Source organism: Hemiscyllium ocellatum, chromosome 9 (assembly GCF_020745735.1).
Source record: "Hemiscyllium ocellatum isolate sHemOce1 chromosome 9, sHemOce1.pat.X.cur, whole genome shotgun sequence".
NCBI lineage: Eukaryota > Metazoa > Chordata > Chondrichthyes > Orectolobiformes > Hemiscylliidae > Hemiscyllium > Hemiscyllium ocellatum.
Window position 1 is genome coordinate 10,099,213 of NC_083409.1, and position 17,706 is coordinate 10,116,918.

A 17,706-nucleotide genomic window follows, 5' to 3' on the forward strand; every position below is an offset into this window, starting at 1 on the left:
GGAGTTGAGTTACTCGTTGCAGTATTCCTAGCCTCTAACTTGCTCTTGTAACCACTGTGTTTCTTTGGTGAATCCAGTTTTGTTTCTGGTCAATAGTACCTCAAGAATGTTGATAGTGGGGATTCAGTGATGGTAATAACATTGCCCCTTGACAATCAATGCTAAGATTGTCTCTTATTGGTGATGGTGATTGGCTGGTATTTGCATGGCACCAATGGGAAATGTCACTTCTCAGACAAAACCTGGATGTTGTCCAGATATTGTTGCATTTGCACGTGGACTGCTTCAGTATCTGAGGAGTTGACAATAATGCTGAGCATTGTGCAATCTTTGGCAATCATCCCCATTTACGAGTTTGCCTTGAGTTGCAATATCTGTTCGGAGTCTGTCCTATTTAGTACGGTGATAGTACCACACAACACAATGGAGGGGATTCTCAATGTGAAGGTCAGACTTTGTTTCCACAAGGACTGTGTGATGGTCACTCTTACCAATACTGTCAAGGATAGATGCATCTACAGCCACAAGATTGGTGAGGATGGGGTCAAGCATCTTTTTCCATCTTTTTGGTTCCAGCTGCAGAGCCAGTCCCTCAGCTACATCCATGAGGAACCAACCAGCTCGATCAGTAATGCTGCTGCCGAGCCACTCTCAGTGGTGGACATTGAAACCCTCCCCCCACCCCCTCTCCCCCACCCAGAGTACACTCTCTGCTGTCATCACCCTCAGTGCTTCCTCCAAATGTTGTTCAACATCCAGGAGAGACTGATTCATCAGCCGAGGGAGCAAGATATCTTGTAATCACCAGGAGGTTTCCTCGCCCATGTTTAACCTGGTGTCATGAGTCTTTACGGGGTCCAGAGCCAACTTTGAGACTTCCCAGGGTAACACCCTTCTGGCTGTAGACCACTATGTCATCAGCTCTGCTGGGTCTGCCTTTCTGGTGGGACAGGACACATGCAGGGACAGTGATGGTGGTGTCTGGGACATTGTCTGTAAGGTATGGTTCTGTGAGTATGACTGTATCAGGCTGTTGCTTGAGTCATCTGTAAGACAGCTCTCCTGAATTTGGCACTAGCTCCCAGATGTCAGTAAGGAGGATGGAGCAGGGTAGACAGGGCTGTTTCTGTCATTGTCTTTTCGGTGTCTAGATCGATGCCTGTGGCCGTCCGGTCTCATTTCTTTGTTGAAACATTGTCATAATTGATACAACTAGGAGCCCTGCTCGGCCATTTCAGAGGGCACTAGAGAGTCAACCACATTGCTAGAGGACAGTGCCGTGTACCCCGGCAGTACATTCCGACTTCCCCCACTTCCCCATTCTGTATATGGAAGGCAGAAGCCTGCCAGTAGGATATTCAACTGCAGGAGCTATCACAGCCCGTGCGTAATTCTGTCCCCACATTAAATCCACATAAATCTTGAATTCACATAACACCTTCAATATCCAAACATTCCAAGAATGTTCACAAAGTTGCAGTAAGAGGGATGGGGGAGAGGGTGGAGGAACATAAGAACTCGGAGCAGGAGCAGGCAATTCAGCCCCTCGAGCCCGCTCCACCATTTAATACAATCATGGCTGATCCCGTCTCAGACTCAACTCCACTTTCCTGCTCACTCTTCATCATCCTTTAACCCATTAATCATTAAATATCTGTTTATCTCCTCCTTGGTGTGAGACACGGAAGGACCACTCCATTTCAGAAAAGACTGACCATGGAAGGGGAAGGAGAGGGGAAAGGATTGGAACATGTTGTGAATGGACGGAATGGGTCAATGGGTCAGAGCCTGTCCTGTGCCTCCAACTCACGCTGATGATCTGAGGATCTCCTCTCTCTGCTGGGCCTTCACGGAATGAGGTTTGTGTCCAAATCAGTCCCCAGTGAGAATAGGCCAACAGTACAGAACAGCACAGAACTGCCCTTCATTTGACCAGAATCTGTCCATCTTCCTGAGAGAGGCCAAACCCTGGTCAATGTGGAAATAGGGCCTTACTCCATGAGAAGACAGGGGTCAAGGGTTAACATCCATTAGTGGGACAGAGCAGTGGGAGATTTATCCTGCATTCACTGTCACCACCCAGGACACTGTCAGAAAGAGAGAGCAGTGAGGCAGAGAGAGAGATGGAGGGAAAATTTGTGTGTGTGTGTGTGTGTGTGTGTGTGAGAGAGAGAGAGAGAGAGAGCAAGAAAGAAAGAAAGAATGAGAGAGAGAGATAGAGGGACGGGCATCTGATACGGTGTAAGATATGTGAGTGGACCAAGAGAGAGGTAGAAGGAGGTAAAAATGGCGAGGTTGAGGGATAGACAGAGAAACAAGATGTGAGACAGTGTGACTGAGAGGGATGGAGAGAGACAAAAAGACAAGGAGAGAGAGTGAGAGACAGGATGGGTGTGAGACTAAGCATGAAGAGAGTTGAGAGGGAGGGGAGGGTTGAGTGTGAGAGAGAAAGAGAGATGAGTATGGGTAGATTTATAATGACAGAGAGAGAGGGAGAGAGACTGCAAATTGGGATTGAGAGAGGGAAGGAGAGAGAAAGAGGGAGGAATAGAGAGTGACAGATAACAATTGGAGGCTTTTAATTGAAGTGAGAGAGGGAGCGAGGAACAGAGACAGTAAGAGATGGAGAAACAGATGATAAGATGGAGTGAGAAAGCATCAGTGAGTTGGAGAGAGTGGCTATGAGACAGAGTGTGTGTGTGTGTGTGTGAGAGAGAGGGAGAGAGAGAGAGAGAGAGAGAACATGAAAGAGATTAACAGTGGGAGAGAGAGATAGAGGTAGAGAGAAAGAAATGGCAGATGTGAGTCAGAGAGAGAGAGAGGGACAAGTCCTGGTCACCACACTCTGGGAAGAATGTGATTGTACCTGAGAGGGTACAGGGGAGATTTCCCAGGATGCTGCCTGAATGTGAGCTTTGGGCACACCTCCTCCCTGCCCAGCCCTGTTAGAATTTTATATGTTTCAATCAGATCCCTTCTCATCGTTCTGAACACGAGTGAGTCCATGGCCAGGCGAGTTGGAGAGTGAGAGGAGAGTTGAGAAGAAATGTTTTCACCTAAAGGGTGTTGGGAGTCTGGAACTCACTGCCTTAAAGGCTGGTTGAGTCACAAACTCTCGTGACATTGGAGCAGTGTTTAGATATTCCCTTGTGTTGCTGTCGCCTCCAGGGTAATGGGCCAAGAGCTGGAGAATGGGATTAGTGTCATCAGATCTTTGTTTACCAGCACAGACACAATGGACCAAATGGCCTCATTCAGTGCTGTTCACATCAATGACTCTGAGACAGAGAGAGTGACAGAGAGAGAGAGAGAGAGAGAAGAGGAAGTGTGAGGGGCTGACGTGGCTCTCTCTGCCTGATGCCATTTACATACTGAGGAACACCCAGTCAGACTCTCACAGGCTGCAGCTTTATAAAGCAGAGCCCAGTGAAGGGAGAGTTTATCAGGAACCAGGCACAGGGACAGGAGCACACACCATGATTTCACACATCCAGCTGATCTGGCCCCTGGCATTCTGTGTTGCAGGTACAAATCTCTCTCCTTCCACCTTGAATCTTTAGCTGCTCTCCATTTCACTCCAATTCCACTGACTTGTGACTGAAGGGAAAATGCTGAAACCAGAGGAATGCTCAGTGTCTCCAACAATCTCTCATTTGACCGGCTCTTTCTGTGACAGTTCTGACTTCACTGTGTTTCTCTCTGACCCCTCAGGTATCAGTGGGGACATCACCATGACCCAGTCTCCCCCGGTGCTGTCAGTGGGACTGGGCCAGACCGCAACCATCACCTGTACGGCCAGTCAAAGCATTAGCAGCTACCTTGCTTGGTACCAGCAGCGAGAAGGTCAGAAACCCTCTCTCCTGATCTATTATGCAACAACTCGATTCACAGGAGTCTCGGAGCGATTCACTGGCAGTGGATCAGGGACCAGTTTCACCCTGAAAATCAGCAACGTTCAGAATGAGGATGTGGCTGACTATTACTGTCAGCAAGGTGACAGCTGGCCTTCACCGTGATACAGAGCTGAACAAAAACCTCAATACATAAAGCACTACCTCCTGTCCTGACACATCCCACAGTTACATAAAATGTATAACAATGGACACACAGTCCCACCGCCTGAGCTGATATATCCACAGTTAGATCTAAACGAAATTGATCAAATTACCCCAAACTGGGATTGCCACTGTCCACGACACACTCCAATCCCTGTGGTGTCTCAAAAGTCACTGAAGGCCTCAAGTTTCCCTCTTACACTCCATGGCCACATGTGAAGAGCAGCTGCAAGATTTAACATCGAAAAATAAATTTCACAAACCTCCCGAGCCCAGCTGGAAACAACCCAGAGAGAAAGAGAGAGAAAGACACATGAATGAGGGAGAGACAGAGAGGGGCAGGGAGAGGGTGAGAGTGGGTGAGAGACAGACAGAGATAGAGAGGTGGACAGTGATAAGAGGGAAGCAGAGAGCAAAGGTTTTTGTACAGCCTCTGCACTGGGAGCTCTCACTGTGGCTTACGTTCGGTAAAGGAACCAAGCTCAGACTGAGTAAGTAAACCTCAATCCTCTGTTATTAACCCTGTCAATACTGAATCACACTTTCTAAAATACAGTTACTGATTTGTTGAAGGTGTTAGTGGGAAGCTGCAGTGAATGAAATGGTTGTTTGAGGAGCACTGTGTCCAGCTGTATTTCTTTACTTTCATGCCCTCTTTAAAAAAAGCAAGATATAAGTCAGTCAGTTTTACTCACCGTGTGGAGGAGCTCTGTCCATTTGCAGCCTGTGGTCCCATTCCTGCAGCATGGAGTGAAATCAGTGAGTAGCCTCCTGCCAGTCTCAGTGTGACGGACACGGGCAGAGTTTGATGTGAGCTCTGGCTCCCTGTCCCAGTCTCTGATCTCACTGACCTCAGCAGCAACAGCAGCAGCAGCAGCAGCAGCAGCAGCACAGTGAGACACCGAGCTCCCACCTCCCCCAGCTTTAACTCTGCTCAATCACACAATCACAGAATTGTTACAGTGCACAAGGAGGCCATTCCGTCCATCCTGTCTGGACTAGCTCTCCGAATGAGCAATTCACTGAGTGTCATTCTCCTGCCTTCTCCCTGTCACCCTGCACATTGCTCCTTTTCAGATAACAGTCTCATTCCCTTCGGGATGTTTCAATTGAAGCTGCCTCCACCACACTCTCAGGCAGTGCATTCCACACCTTAACCACCCAATGGCTGAAAATGTTTTCCCTCATCTCACTTTTCTTACTTTTCCAATTACTTTCAATCTGTGGCCTCTCGGTCTCAATCCTTTCACAAGTGGAATCATTTTCTCCCTATTGACTCTGTTCCAGGCCCCTCCTGATTTTGAATTTCTGGAGCAATTCTCCTCGCTGCCTTCTCCAAAGACTTGGAGGTGCCGGTGTTGGACTGGGGTGGACAAAGTTAAAAATCACACAACACCAGGTTATAGTCCAACAGGGGGTTTATTTGGAAGTACCAGCTTTCGGAGCGCCCCTCCTTCATCAAATGGTTGTCAGCGACGCTCCAAAAGCTAGTGCTTCCACATTAACCTGTTGGACTATAACCTGATGTTGTGTGATCTGTAACTTTCTCCAAAGAAGACAGTCCCAAATTCTCCAATCTATCTTCAGAACTGATATTCCTCATGCCTGGAATGATCTTTGTGCATATGTTTGCCAGCTCTACAAAACATTCACCTCATTTCTGCATTATTCACATTATTTATGTCCCTCATGATTTTATAAACCTCTATAAGGTCACTCCTCAGCCTCTGGCACTTCAGGGTAAAAGATCTCAGCTTTTCCAGCCTCTAATGGTCACGGAGTCATACAGCGAGGAAACAGATCTTTCAGTCTAACTTCTCCATGCTAACTAGATATCCAAAACTGACTTCAGCCCATTTGCCAGCATTTAGCCCACATCCCTCTAAACCCTTCCTATTCATGTACCCATCCAAACATCTTTGAAATGCTATAATTGTATCCGTCTCCAGCACTTTCTCTGACAGCTCGATCTGGACACGCACCACCCTCTGTGTGACAAGTTACCCCTCAGGTCCCTTTTGGATCTTTTGCCTCTCATCTTAAACCTATACCCTCTACTTTGGATTCCCTTTCCCAAGGCAAATACCTGGGATATACACCCTGTCCATGCCCATCATGATTTTATAAACATCTATAAGGCCACCCTTCAGTCTCCGATCCTGCAGGAAAAATAACCCGTCTATTGAGTCTCTTCCGACAGCTCAAACCCTCCAGTTCCAGGCAACATGCATGAAAAATTTTCTGCAGAATTTTAAGTTTAACAGCATCCTTCCTATCACAGGATGATCAGAATTGTTCACATTATTCCCAAAGTAGCCTCACCAATTTCCTGTACAGCTGCAAATAATGTCCCAACTCTGATACTTTGTGCAGTGACCAATAAAGGCAAGTGTACCCAACACCTTCTTCATCTCCCTGTCTCCCTGTGACTCCACTGTCAAGGAATAATGCCCATGCACCTGTCCCTGCCCCTGCCCCTGCCACTGCCCCTGCCCCTGCACCTGCCCCTGCCCCTGCCCCTGCACCTGCCCCTGCCCCTGCACCCTGAGGTCACTTTGTTGAGCAACACTCCACAGGGCCCCACCATTAACAGTATAAGTCCTGCCCTGGTTTGACTTTCCAAAATGCAACATCTCACATTTATCTAAATTGAACTCCATTTGCCACACGTTTAGATCAGAGTGGTGCTGGAAAAGCACAGCAGGTCAGGCAACATCCGAGGAGCAGGAAAATCGACGTTTCGGGCAAAAGTCCTTCATCAGGATTCCTCTAGCCAAAACATCAATTTTTCTGCTCCTCGGATGCTGCCTGATATGTTGTGCTTTTCCAGCACCACTCTGATCTAAACTCTGGTTTCCAGCATCTGCAGTCTGCACTTTTGTCCATTTGCCACAACTCTGCCCATTTCCCCAAATGATCAAGGTCCCACTGTACTCTCAGATAGCCTTCTTCACTATCCACTGTACCAATTTTGGTGTCATTTAAAAACTCGCCATAATTCCTATATTCACATCCAAATCATTTATTTAAATGATGAAAAGCCATGGACCCAGCACCAATCCTTGTGGCACACAGCTGACATCTGATCTCCAGTCTGAAAAGCAACCCCTTACCACCACTCTCTGTCTCCTATCTTGAAGCCATTTTTTTACCCAAATGGCTAGCTCCCCCTGGATCCCATGTGGCCTAACCTTCCTAATCAATCTATCATGTGGAACCTTGTCAAATGCTGAAGTCCATATAGACAGTGTCTACTGTCCTGCCTACCCCAATCTTCTCTTCAAACAACCTCAATCACGTTAGTGAGACATGATTACCATGCACAAAACTGCATTGATTGTCCAAATGCATGTAAATCCTGTTCCTCAGAATTCACTCCAATAACTTACCCAGCAATGACATCAGTCCCACTGGTTTATAGTTCCCTGGCTTTTCCTTAAATAATGGCTAACATTAGCCAACCTCTCTGGTTCTCCAGAACCTCACTCATGGCTGTCAATCAGAAACATACCTCAGCAAGGGGTCCAGCAATCTCTTTCCTAGCTTTCCACAATGTCCTGGGATACACCTGATCAGGTCCTGGAGATTTATCTACCGTCTTGCACTTTAAGAAATCCTCTTCTGTAATGTCTTTCTCCATGATAAATACTGACCTGGAATATTCATTTAAGACCTAAACCATTTCCTGTGGATCCACCCAGAGGTACATTGTTCATCTTCATGGGGCCCTATTCTCTCTCTAGTTACTCTTTTGCCCTTTTCTTATTTACCATAATTCTACCACTTTTGCCCTTGAGTAAGTTCAGGAATTGTTTGCCCTCCTTCAAATGTATCTCGACTATACCTGGTCCACATCCTCTACTATTCTTTTCAGGACTTTCCTGCCAACCTTTGATCCCACTTTATTCAGATCCGTTACATCCATATCCTATAGAAGCTGGCATTTTCCCAGTGAAGATGTTTGACCCTGAAAAGGCCTTTGCTCTTTTCTACCGTCACTCTCAACTTTGTGATACAATGATCACTCTTCCTTAAGTGTCCTCTCACTGACACTTGATCCACTTGGGCCTCCTCATTCCCAAGATCCAGATCTAGCAGAACCTCCTTTCTGAACTGGAAACATGCAGCTGGAGAAAATTCACATGGACACACTCTCACGACCCTGGCCCCTCTCTGTCCTTCACACTGCTACTACCCCAGTCTATATTCAGAACTTAAAGACATTCCCCCCCCCACCCTCATTTATAATGACTATTACATTTGCAGGTCACTGTAAATTCCTTGCAAATGTTTTCCTCTAAATCTTTCCCACTGGCTGGTGACTTATTGACTGCACTGATGATTCTGTAGATCTTGGTGTTCCTCTCTGGTATTACCTCCTGACTCCCACAGCCCTGCCAAGTTAGCTTAAACCCTCTCCAACAGCACGAGTAGATCACCTCAAAGGAGCTCAGTGCCAGCTCTGTTCAGGAGCAACGCTGTCTGGTCTATCCAGGTCCCATCTCCCCCAGACCCACTCCCAATGTCACAAGAATCTAAAACCCTCCCTCCTGGATCCTCTTTCCAGCCCCAAAGTCACTTGTGTTATCCTCCTGCTAATCTTGTCACTTGCCTGGGGCACTGGGAGTAATCTGAAGATTCCTACTTTTGAGTTCCTGATGTTAATTCCCTTCTGAGCTCCCTAAATTCTGACTGCAGGACTACATCCCTTTTCTCCCTCTGTCACTGGGACTGATGTGGACCACGACTGCTGCCTGTTCCCCCTCTCCCCTCAGGGTGCTCTGCAGTCGCTCAGTGACATCCTTCACCCTGGCACCAGGGAGACAACACACCATCCTGGATTCTAATCTGCAGCTGCAGAAATACCTATTGATGACCTCACTCTCGAATCTCCTTTCACGATCAGTCTTCCAGTCTTCCTTATACCCCCCTCCCCCCAATACAGCTGAGCCACCAGTGGTGCCATGGGTTTGGCTCTGGATGCACTCCCCAGATGAACCATCATTCTCATCAGGATTCCAAACTGAATCCTGGTTGGAGAGTGGGATACACTCAGGGGATTCCTGTACTAGCTGCCTGGTCCTTTTGGACTGGCTGCTGCTCCTCCATTCCCTGTCTCCCTGCATACTCTGAAGCTGCAGAGTGACCACATCTAGAAACGTGCTCTCCACGGAGCTCTCAGCCTCACGGACGCTCCGCACTGACACCAGCTGCTGCTCAAGCTCCGAAATCCGGAGCTCCAACTGCTGTCACTGACCACACTTCCTGCACTCATGGTATTCCAGGAACTGGGAAGCATTCTGAAATTCCCACATGGATGCACACTCTCTCCACTCTTTGGTTGTCTCTGGGCAAAGTTCTAATGACAAACAGCTCCAGCAGGGCTCACAGTCCAGTGGGTTCAGTGTTCCAGGGTTTTGGGAAAACTCTCCAGAAGTCTTTAAGAAACAGGAGCAGAAATCAGCCAATCAGCCCATTGAATCTGCTCTGCCATTTGATCTTGGCAGATATGCTTCTCACCCCATTCTCCTGCCTATTCCACAGGAACGTTCAATCCCCTTAGCAATCACAAACCTATCTATCTCTGTCTTAAATACACTCAGTGACCTGGCCTCCAGCGCACTGTAGCAATGAGTTCCACAGATTCCCCACCCTCTGGCTGAAGAAAGTCCTCCTCATCTCAGCTCGAAAGGTTGGCCCTTCATTCTGAGGCTGTGCCTTGGTTACTGAGTCTCTCCTCTTTTTGGAAACATCTTCTCTGCATCCACTCTATCCAGGCCTATCAGTATTCTGTAAATTTCAATAAGGTCCCTCATCCTTCTAAACTCCAGTAAGTACAGACCCAGAGTCCTCAACCACGCCTCATATGACAAGCCTTTCATCCCCAGGATCATTCTTGTAAACCCCTTCAATGCCAGCACGTTGTTTCTTAGAATATGGGTCCCAAATCTGCTCACAATATTCCAAATGTGGTTTGACCAGAGCCTTACACAGCCTCAGCAGTACATCTCTGCTCTTGTATTCTGGCCCTACTGAAATGAATGTGAACATTTTATTTGTTTCCCAAGCACAAACTGGACCTGCCTGTTAACCTGAAGGGAAATCTGAATGAGGTTTGTGCTTTAGATTTCCAAAGACTTTCCTCATTTAGAAAACAGTCTTTGCATCTGTTCTTCATCCCAAAGTGCATACCCTCACACTGTCACACATTGTATTCTATCTGCCACTTCTTTGCCCACTCTCCGAGCCTATCCAGGGGTTTTTACAGCCTTCCCACTTCCTCAACACTACCTGTCCCTCCACCTATCTCATGTCACCTGCAAACTTAGCAACAATGTCTTCACTTCCTTCATCCAGATTGTTCACATATCATGTGAATAGTTATGGTCCCAACATTGACACCTGCAGAACTCTACTCGTCACCAGCGGCCATTGTTCCTCATGTTCTGCTTTATGCCAACCTGCCAGTCCTCAGTCCATGCCAGTACATTGCCCCTAACACTGTGGGCGTTTATCTTATGTCAAGTGCCTTCTGGAAATCCAAAAAGATTACTTCCTCGGACTCTCTTTTGTCTGATTGGTTCATTGCCTCCTCAAAGAATTCTAACAGATTTGCCAGGCATGACGTCTCCTTGATGAAGCCATTGCACTTCCAAGTCCTCTGCAATTTCATCCTTAAATTGAAGTCTAAAACCTTACCAACAACTGAGTCCTGGCTAACTGGCCGATAATGTCCCATCTTCTACCTCCCTCCATTCTTAAACAGGGGTGGTATGTGAGCCATTTTCCTGTCCCTTGCCCCTACCAAATCTGTCCCCACCCCACCTCCACACCCTGACTCCATTGATTCCTGAAAGATCATCTCCAATACCTCCACAATCTCCTCAGTGATCTCCTTCAGAACACACTGGTGTAGTTCATCCAGTCTGGGTGAGTTATCCACATTCAGACCTTCCAGCTTCCCCAGTACCTCCTCCTTAGTGATGGCCACTACACTTCCCTCCAACCCCTGACAGTCTTGAATTACTGGTACACTGCTGGTGTTTTCCATGGTGCAGACTGATGCAAAGTATCTATTCAATTCCTCTGCTATTCCTAATTTTCCTGTTATTCTTTCTCCAGCCTCACTTTCCAGTGATCCATAGTCTATTTTTGACTCCCTCTTCCTTTTTATACACCTGATAAAACTCCTGCAATCTTCTTTTATATGACTGGCTAGATAACTCCCACATTTCACATTCTCCACCCTTAATGCTTTTTCAGTTATCCCCTGCAGGTTTTTAAAGGCTTCCTAATCCTCTGGCTTCCCACTATTCTCCACCACATTGTGTGCTTTTTCTTTTGCTTTTATGCTGTCCTTGACCTCCCCCATCAGCCATGGTTGCCTTGTCCTCCCCTTGGTATTTTTTTTCTTTTTTGGGATGAATTCCTGCTCTGCTTCCTGGATTACCCCCAGAAACTCTGCTGTTTGCTGTCCCACCATCTTACCTGCTCGGCTCCCCTTCCAACCAACTCTGGCCAGCTCCTTCCTCATGTCTTTCGAGTTACTTTTACTCAATTGAAATACTGTTCCATCTGATTGCAGCTTCTCCCTCTCAAACTACAGGGGGAATTGTATCATATTATGGTCACTTATCCACAGGGATACTTTCATCTTAAACTCACTAATCATGTTTGCTTCAATACACATCACTGAATCCAGACCTGCCTGTTCCATCATGGCTCAAACACAAGCTGCTCCAAAATTCATCTCGTCGACATTCTATGAAACCTTTCCTTGAGATACACTACCCAGTCCACATATCCATTGAAGTCTGCCCTGACATTTTCTGTCTCCAGACTGATTTCCTTCCCCACACCCTGATTACTGTTTGGAGATCTGGACATAACTTTCATCAGATTCTTTATTTATTGCAGTTCCTCAGCTCTACCCACACAGATTCTACACCTTCTAACTCTATATCACTTCTTGCTATTGATTTAATTTCATTTCTCACTAACAAGGCAACTCTTCCCCCTCTGCCCATCTGCCCGTCCTTTTGATGGGACATGTATCCTTGGGTATTTAGTTCCCAGCCTGGATTCCCTTACAGCCATATCTCTGTGATACCCACAACATTGTACCTGCCAGTTTCAATCTGCACTCCAAGCTCATTGTGTATACTATGTGCATTTAAGTACAACACCCTCAGTCCTGCATTGATTGCCCTCCTTCCCATCATTGTCCCCTTATCTGCTGTGCTTTATGTTCGATTCCTGATCCTTTCTGTACTCTCTGTCCTTTTACATCTTCTAGAAACTTGAATAACCTTTCCTGAGCCCTCCTCCACTTTAATTAGTTCAAATTCCTTAGAAACTCAATTTACCTCAATGTGTGGCATCACTTTTACTCCCTTACTCGGAATGCTTTGTGCATTGAGATACAACCTCTTTAAGTTTGTACTATTATTGATTTTCCATGCACTTTCATGGTTCCTTTGATGTTCAAAACTTCCATCCCTTTCTTTTATTTTCTGGTCACAATCAATCCCATCACTAACCAGCAATCCTACCTTCTCCTTTACCTTCCATTTTCTCATTTTCCATCCAACTGAACCAAATTCCTTTCTCTTTGGGTTGAGTTCAGGACAATATTTATCATTGAGCCAACATCATTATTGCTGTTTGATCTCATTGCTTCTAGTGGGATCTTGCTGTGCAGAAACTGGCTGCCACGTTACTGACATTGCAACAGGGACTGCTTATCAAACAGAAATGCCTGTAAATGTCTTTCAGAGAGTCAAAAATATTAAGGGCTGGATTGAAATATAATTAGTGTCAGGGATGGACAGCACAGAAACAAATACCTTCAACTCCCTGATAATCCTGCCCACAACTGATTTCAATCTCTCCCCAGGGTTATTGCCCTCTGTGCTGGTGGAAATCAGTCCTTCCTACCCACTCTGTCCAGGCCCCTCATCATTTTACACACCACCATCAAATCTCCCCTCAGCCTCCTCTGTTCCAACGAAAACACTCCCAGCCAATCCAAACATCCCTCAAAACTCAAAGTCCCAATTCCAGACAAACTCTTCCTCTGTCCTGGTCTCTCGAGAGATCACATCCTTCCTGTAATGTGGTGACCAGAACCGTACACAGTTCTCTCACTGTGCTCTAACTGGGGTTTTACACAGTTCCAGAATAAACAAACTTCTTGCTTTCACAGTCAACCAAAAATGAGATAAGGGAGGTGATGGTCTAATGGTGTTATTGCTGAGCTGTTAATCCAGAGATCCAGATAATGTTCTGGGGACCAGGGTTAGAATCCAGATGATGGTGGCATTCAAATTCAATCCAAACAAAATCTGCAATTAAGAGTCTAATGATGACCATGAAACCATCGTTGATTGTCAGGAAAAAGCATCTGATTCCCTTATGTCCTTTAGGGAAGGAAACTGCCATCCTTACCATGTGACCCCAGACCCACAGCAATGTGGGTGACTCTAAACGGCCCTTTGGGTGATTAGGGATGGGCAATAAATGCTGCCGATCCATCAATGCCCTCATTCCATCAAGGGAAAAAGAAAAACATTTTTTCCCATTTGTCTTCTGAACTATCTCACTGACCTGCATTCATTAGTCACCATGGCCACATCTTCCACCTCCACACACATCTGACTTCCAGCTTCAACATGATGAGAGACGTTCCTTCATTATCTGAGAAACAGAAACATCAAACACAGGAGCAGCAGTAGGCCATTCGGCCCTTCAAGGCCTGCTCCACCATTCAGTATGATCAAGGCTGATCATCCAACACAGTCCCCTGTTCCTACTTTCTCCCCACATTCTTTGATCCCTTTAATCCTAGGAACTATATCTAATTCCTTCTTAAATACACATTGCATCTAATTCCCTTTTACTGGAAAAATGGATGACAATTATTGGGTTGTTGTTTTTTGACCAGTATGGACACAATGAGCTGATGGGCCTTTTGGGTCCCGAAGACTCTATTGTTATATATTGTGAATAACTGAGTACCAAGGACTGACCCTTGTGGCACCCTAAGTTGTAATTACCTGCCATTCAGAAAAAGACTCATTCTTTCTGTGCTGCCTGCCAACCAGTTCCCAATCCATGTCAGTACGTGACCCCAATCCTCTTGTTCATTTGGTCTAGATCTGGGAGTCCCACCCTTACTCATTGTGGGAACAGATTCTGAACAGTCTGTCTCATCCTTCGAGGGCTCCCACTGCCCTGACACTGATTTCCCATCATGTCATTGGTTCCGATCCACTTTTACCAAAGCACCGCACAGTTTAGTAAAATGAAAACTTTTACACTTGCTCCATGGTTCTCCATTTCCATCCCTACTCTCAATCTCACTGAGTTCTGATCACCGTCACTAAAATGATCCCCCATCGATAGCCCTTCTCGATGCCCACATTCATTCCATAACCAATGGTCCAAAATTGTCCCTTCTCTCTCTCTCTGCTGCTTCACCATCACCTTCTCAGGGGCAACTAGAGACGGTAATGAATGCTGGCCCTGCCAGTGACACTCAGATCCCAAGAAGCAATTTGAACAATGTCTGTTCATTTGTCGGGTTTGTTAGGTATTGACTACAAATGTTCAAAAAATTGCATTGCCAGTGAATATTGTGAGAGTTGAATTCCCTTCAAATGGCAGGGATTAAAATTGTTTCTCTTTTCTTTCAGGCCGTGACAACTCTCAGCCCAAGCTGACCCTGCTGCCCCCCTCCCCGGAGCAGGTCAGTGCCAAGGGCACTGCCACCCTGGTGTGCCTTGCCAATCACTTCTATCCCGATGAGCTGGAGGTGCAGTGGAAGAAGGATGGTGCAGTCATTTCGGACGGGGTTCAGACCAGCAACTACCTGCGAGCTTCGGACAGCACCTACAGTGTCAGCAGCATGCTGACACTCTCTGGGTCTGACTGGGAGTCCAACGCTCACTTCTCCTGTGCCCTCACCCACGTGACCCTCCCCTCTCCCCTCAGCAAGAGCATCAGTAAATCAGAATGTGTATAGAGAGCGTGAGACAGTCCACAGAGGAGACACAACTTTAAATAGAACAGCGCTGAGCTGACAGGACAAAGGTCATTGTCAGCACTGAATTTCAACTCTCTTCCTTCTCAGGACTGCTCAGGGAACCTTCTGAGGTTTGGATGTAAAAGCAGGTCATTGCGACAGTGTCGACGGAGCTTTACGCTGTGTCAAACCCCATGCTGTCCCTGTTCTGGGAGTGTTTGATGGGGACAGAGTTGACTTGTGATGCCAAGTAAAATCTCTTGAAGTTGCTGAAGACTGTCAGCTGTACAAAACAATGTGAACCTCAGAATTCTCTGCTTCAGTAAACCAGATCTCCTTCCTGCTCAGCTGCCAGTTCCAATTTAAGGTTTTGTCACTGTTTAAAGGGACAGGATTCTCATGTTATTGAGCAAACCTCCACAAGTGTTTTCCTCAAGCTCCATTGTGGCTGTGAATTTGAGCAGCCTCCTCTGTCTGGGCTGTTAATTGCAGTTTTTTTTCTGTCTATGTGAATGTGGAAAAGGGAATAAAGATGAAGATTCAGTCTCTGTCTCTGTCTGCTTTGGAAATAGATGACTTTCCCCGCCTCCCAGTTGATTGACTGCATTTCAGCAGGTCATTGTCAAGATTGGCTGGTTGGCCTGTCAATCAATCATCAATCATTAATCATTTTCAAATGATCCCTTTGGTCAGGAATTTATGCAGGTTACAAGATTCCAAAAAGAACAGAAACTGAAAGTTGTTAGGACTCAATAAGTACAATCTGATGCATTCCCTCTTCACTCTGTTGGTCCAGGCCCGGCTGATGGGATCGCACTGTGCAATCTCTGCTGCATGTTGGGTAGCTGTTGAAACAACCTTCGGCCAATCACTGACATTGTCAGCTGTGTCTCTCTGAGGTAAAAACAAGGACTGCAGATGCTGGAAACCAGATTCTAGATTAGAGTGGTACTGGAAAAGCACAGCAGTTCAGGCAGCATCTGAGGAGCAGGAAAATCGACATTTCGGGCAAAAGCCCTTCATCAGGAATAGAGCTCTATTCTTGATGAAGGGCTTTTGCCCGAAACGTCGATTTTCCTGCTCCTCAGATGCTGCCTGAACCGATGTGTTTTTCCAGCACCACTCTAATCTAGAATGTGTGCCTCTCTGAGTGTGAGTGTTTAACTTAATGCTGCTTGGAGGGGTCTCTCTCAGTGTGGATTTGTTACTCAGAGAGACACCTACAGGCAGCGTTCAGTAACGCACCCACATTCGGAGACACCTGTCTGCAGCATGGAGTGTGATCATGTTCCTCAGTGCTACCTGTCTCACAGAGTGAGTGTGTTACTCTGTGCTGTCTGTAGGTGTCTCTCTGAGATATGTGTCTCCGAGCGTTGGATTGAGAATGGGCTTTGTGCTGGGGATTAAAGATTAGGCTTTAATCTTCTCAAATCATGAATGGAAAACAGTTCTGCTGATTCAGTCTGAGATGGCAGCTCATTCAGATGGCCGAAGTTAAAAATCCAACAACTCCAGGGGATAGTCAAACAGGTTTATTTGAAAGTAGAAGCGTTCAGAGCACTGCTTCTTCATCAGGTAGCTGGAGGGGCAGGATCATTGGACACAGAATTTATTGTAAATTCAGATGGCAGCTGAGAAAGGTGAATACTGAGAGTGTATTCTCAGTAAGTGAGGGATTTCAGAGGCAGTGGGCACTGTGCTCCCTAATGCAGAAATGTCGATTTTCCTGCTCATCAGATGCTGCCTGACCTGCTGTGCTTTTCCAGCACTACTCTAATCTAGACTGTGCTCCCTAACGTGCTGCCCAATTACAGGGGACTTTCTGAATCCAGGGTCAATGGTGGCTGCCTGCCCAGCCAATGCTGGCTCCCCATAGTCATATTTCAGTGGTTAATTAACCCAAAACAAGGTGCAGCAATATTACCTTCCAGGGAGGGGAGCTGTCTGAGGGAGGGAGGTTGAACTCTTGCAGCCCCAAGAGAGGTTGCGGTGGATTAATGACAGGTATGACCACCATGAAGGTGCCACCTTCTCTCCCCCTGCCCCAGCTGTGATGACCCTCAGGTTAAAAGTGTGACTGCTCTGGGATGATGACCACATTCCTGGGTGATGGAGGGAAGGTCAACTGCTCCCAAAGGCAGCACAAGCTGGATCAAAGGTGAAACAAGAGTAAGCATGGGGAGATTGAGGGTGACAGAAGGAGGGGGTTGGTTGGCAGGTTGTTATTCAGAGTCAGGTCCCAGAGTATCAGTCCTTCTGACATGCCCCTTTCTATCTGTCAGCCAGAGCTCCCTGATTGGACAAATTTAACTGGCCCTGTCAGAGAACTCATATTTTTATCAAAAAGAATAAAACATTTATTGAACAAGGAGCTCAAGAGCTAAATGACACTAGACAAAATGAATGGTTTGAAAGGTTTCATTATGGACACCGCAAATGAGATTTGGTGAAGAACTTTTTCACTCAATGGGTGGTGGGAATCTGGAATGGACTGTCATAAAATCCCTACTGTGAGGAAACAGGCCACTTGGCCCAACATGTCAACACTGACCCTTGGAAGAGTAACCTACCCAAGACCCAATCCCCTATCTTATTACTCTGCTTTTCCCCTGACTGATGAGCCTAACC

The 17,706-nt window shown here is 46.5% G+C and overlaps 1 gene segment (V, D, J or C); it reads left to right on the forward strand.

Moving 5' to 3' along the window:
* The first annotated feature begins 3,457 nt into the window (after window positions 1-3,457).
* On the forward strand, window positions 3,458-15,323 carry LOC132818579 (Ig kappa chain V region Mem5-like). The segment is given in 4 exon segments: window positions 3,458-3,525; window positions 3,712-4,006; window positions 4,512-4,546; window positions 14,750-15,323. Coding segments are annotated over 4 exon segments (708 nt in total).
* The last annotated feature ends 2,383 nt before the right edge of the window (window positions 15,324-17,706 follow it).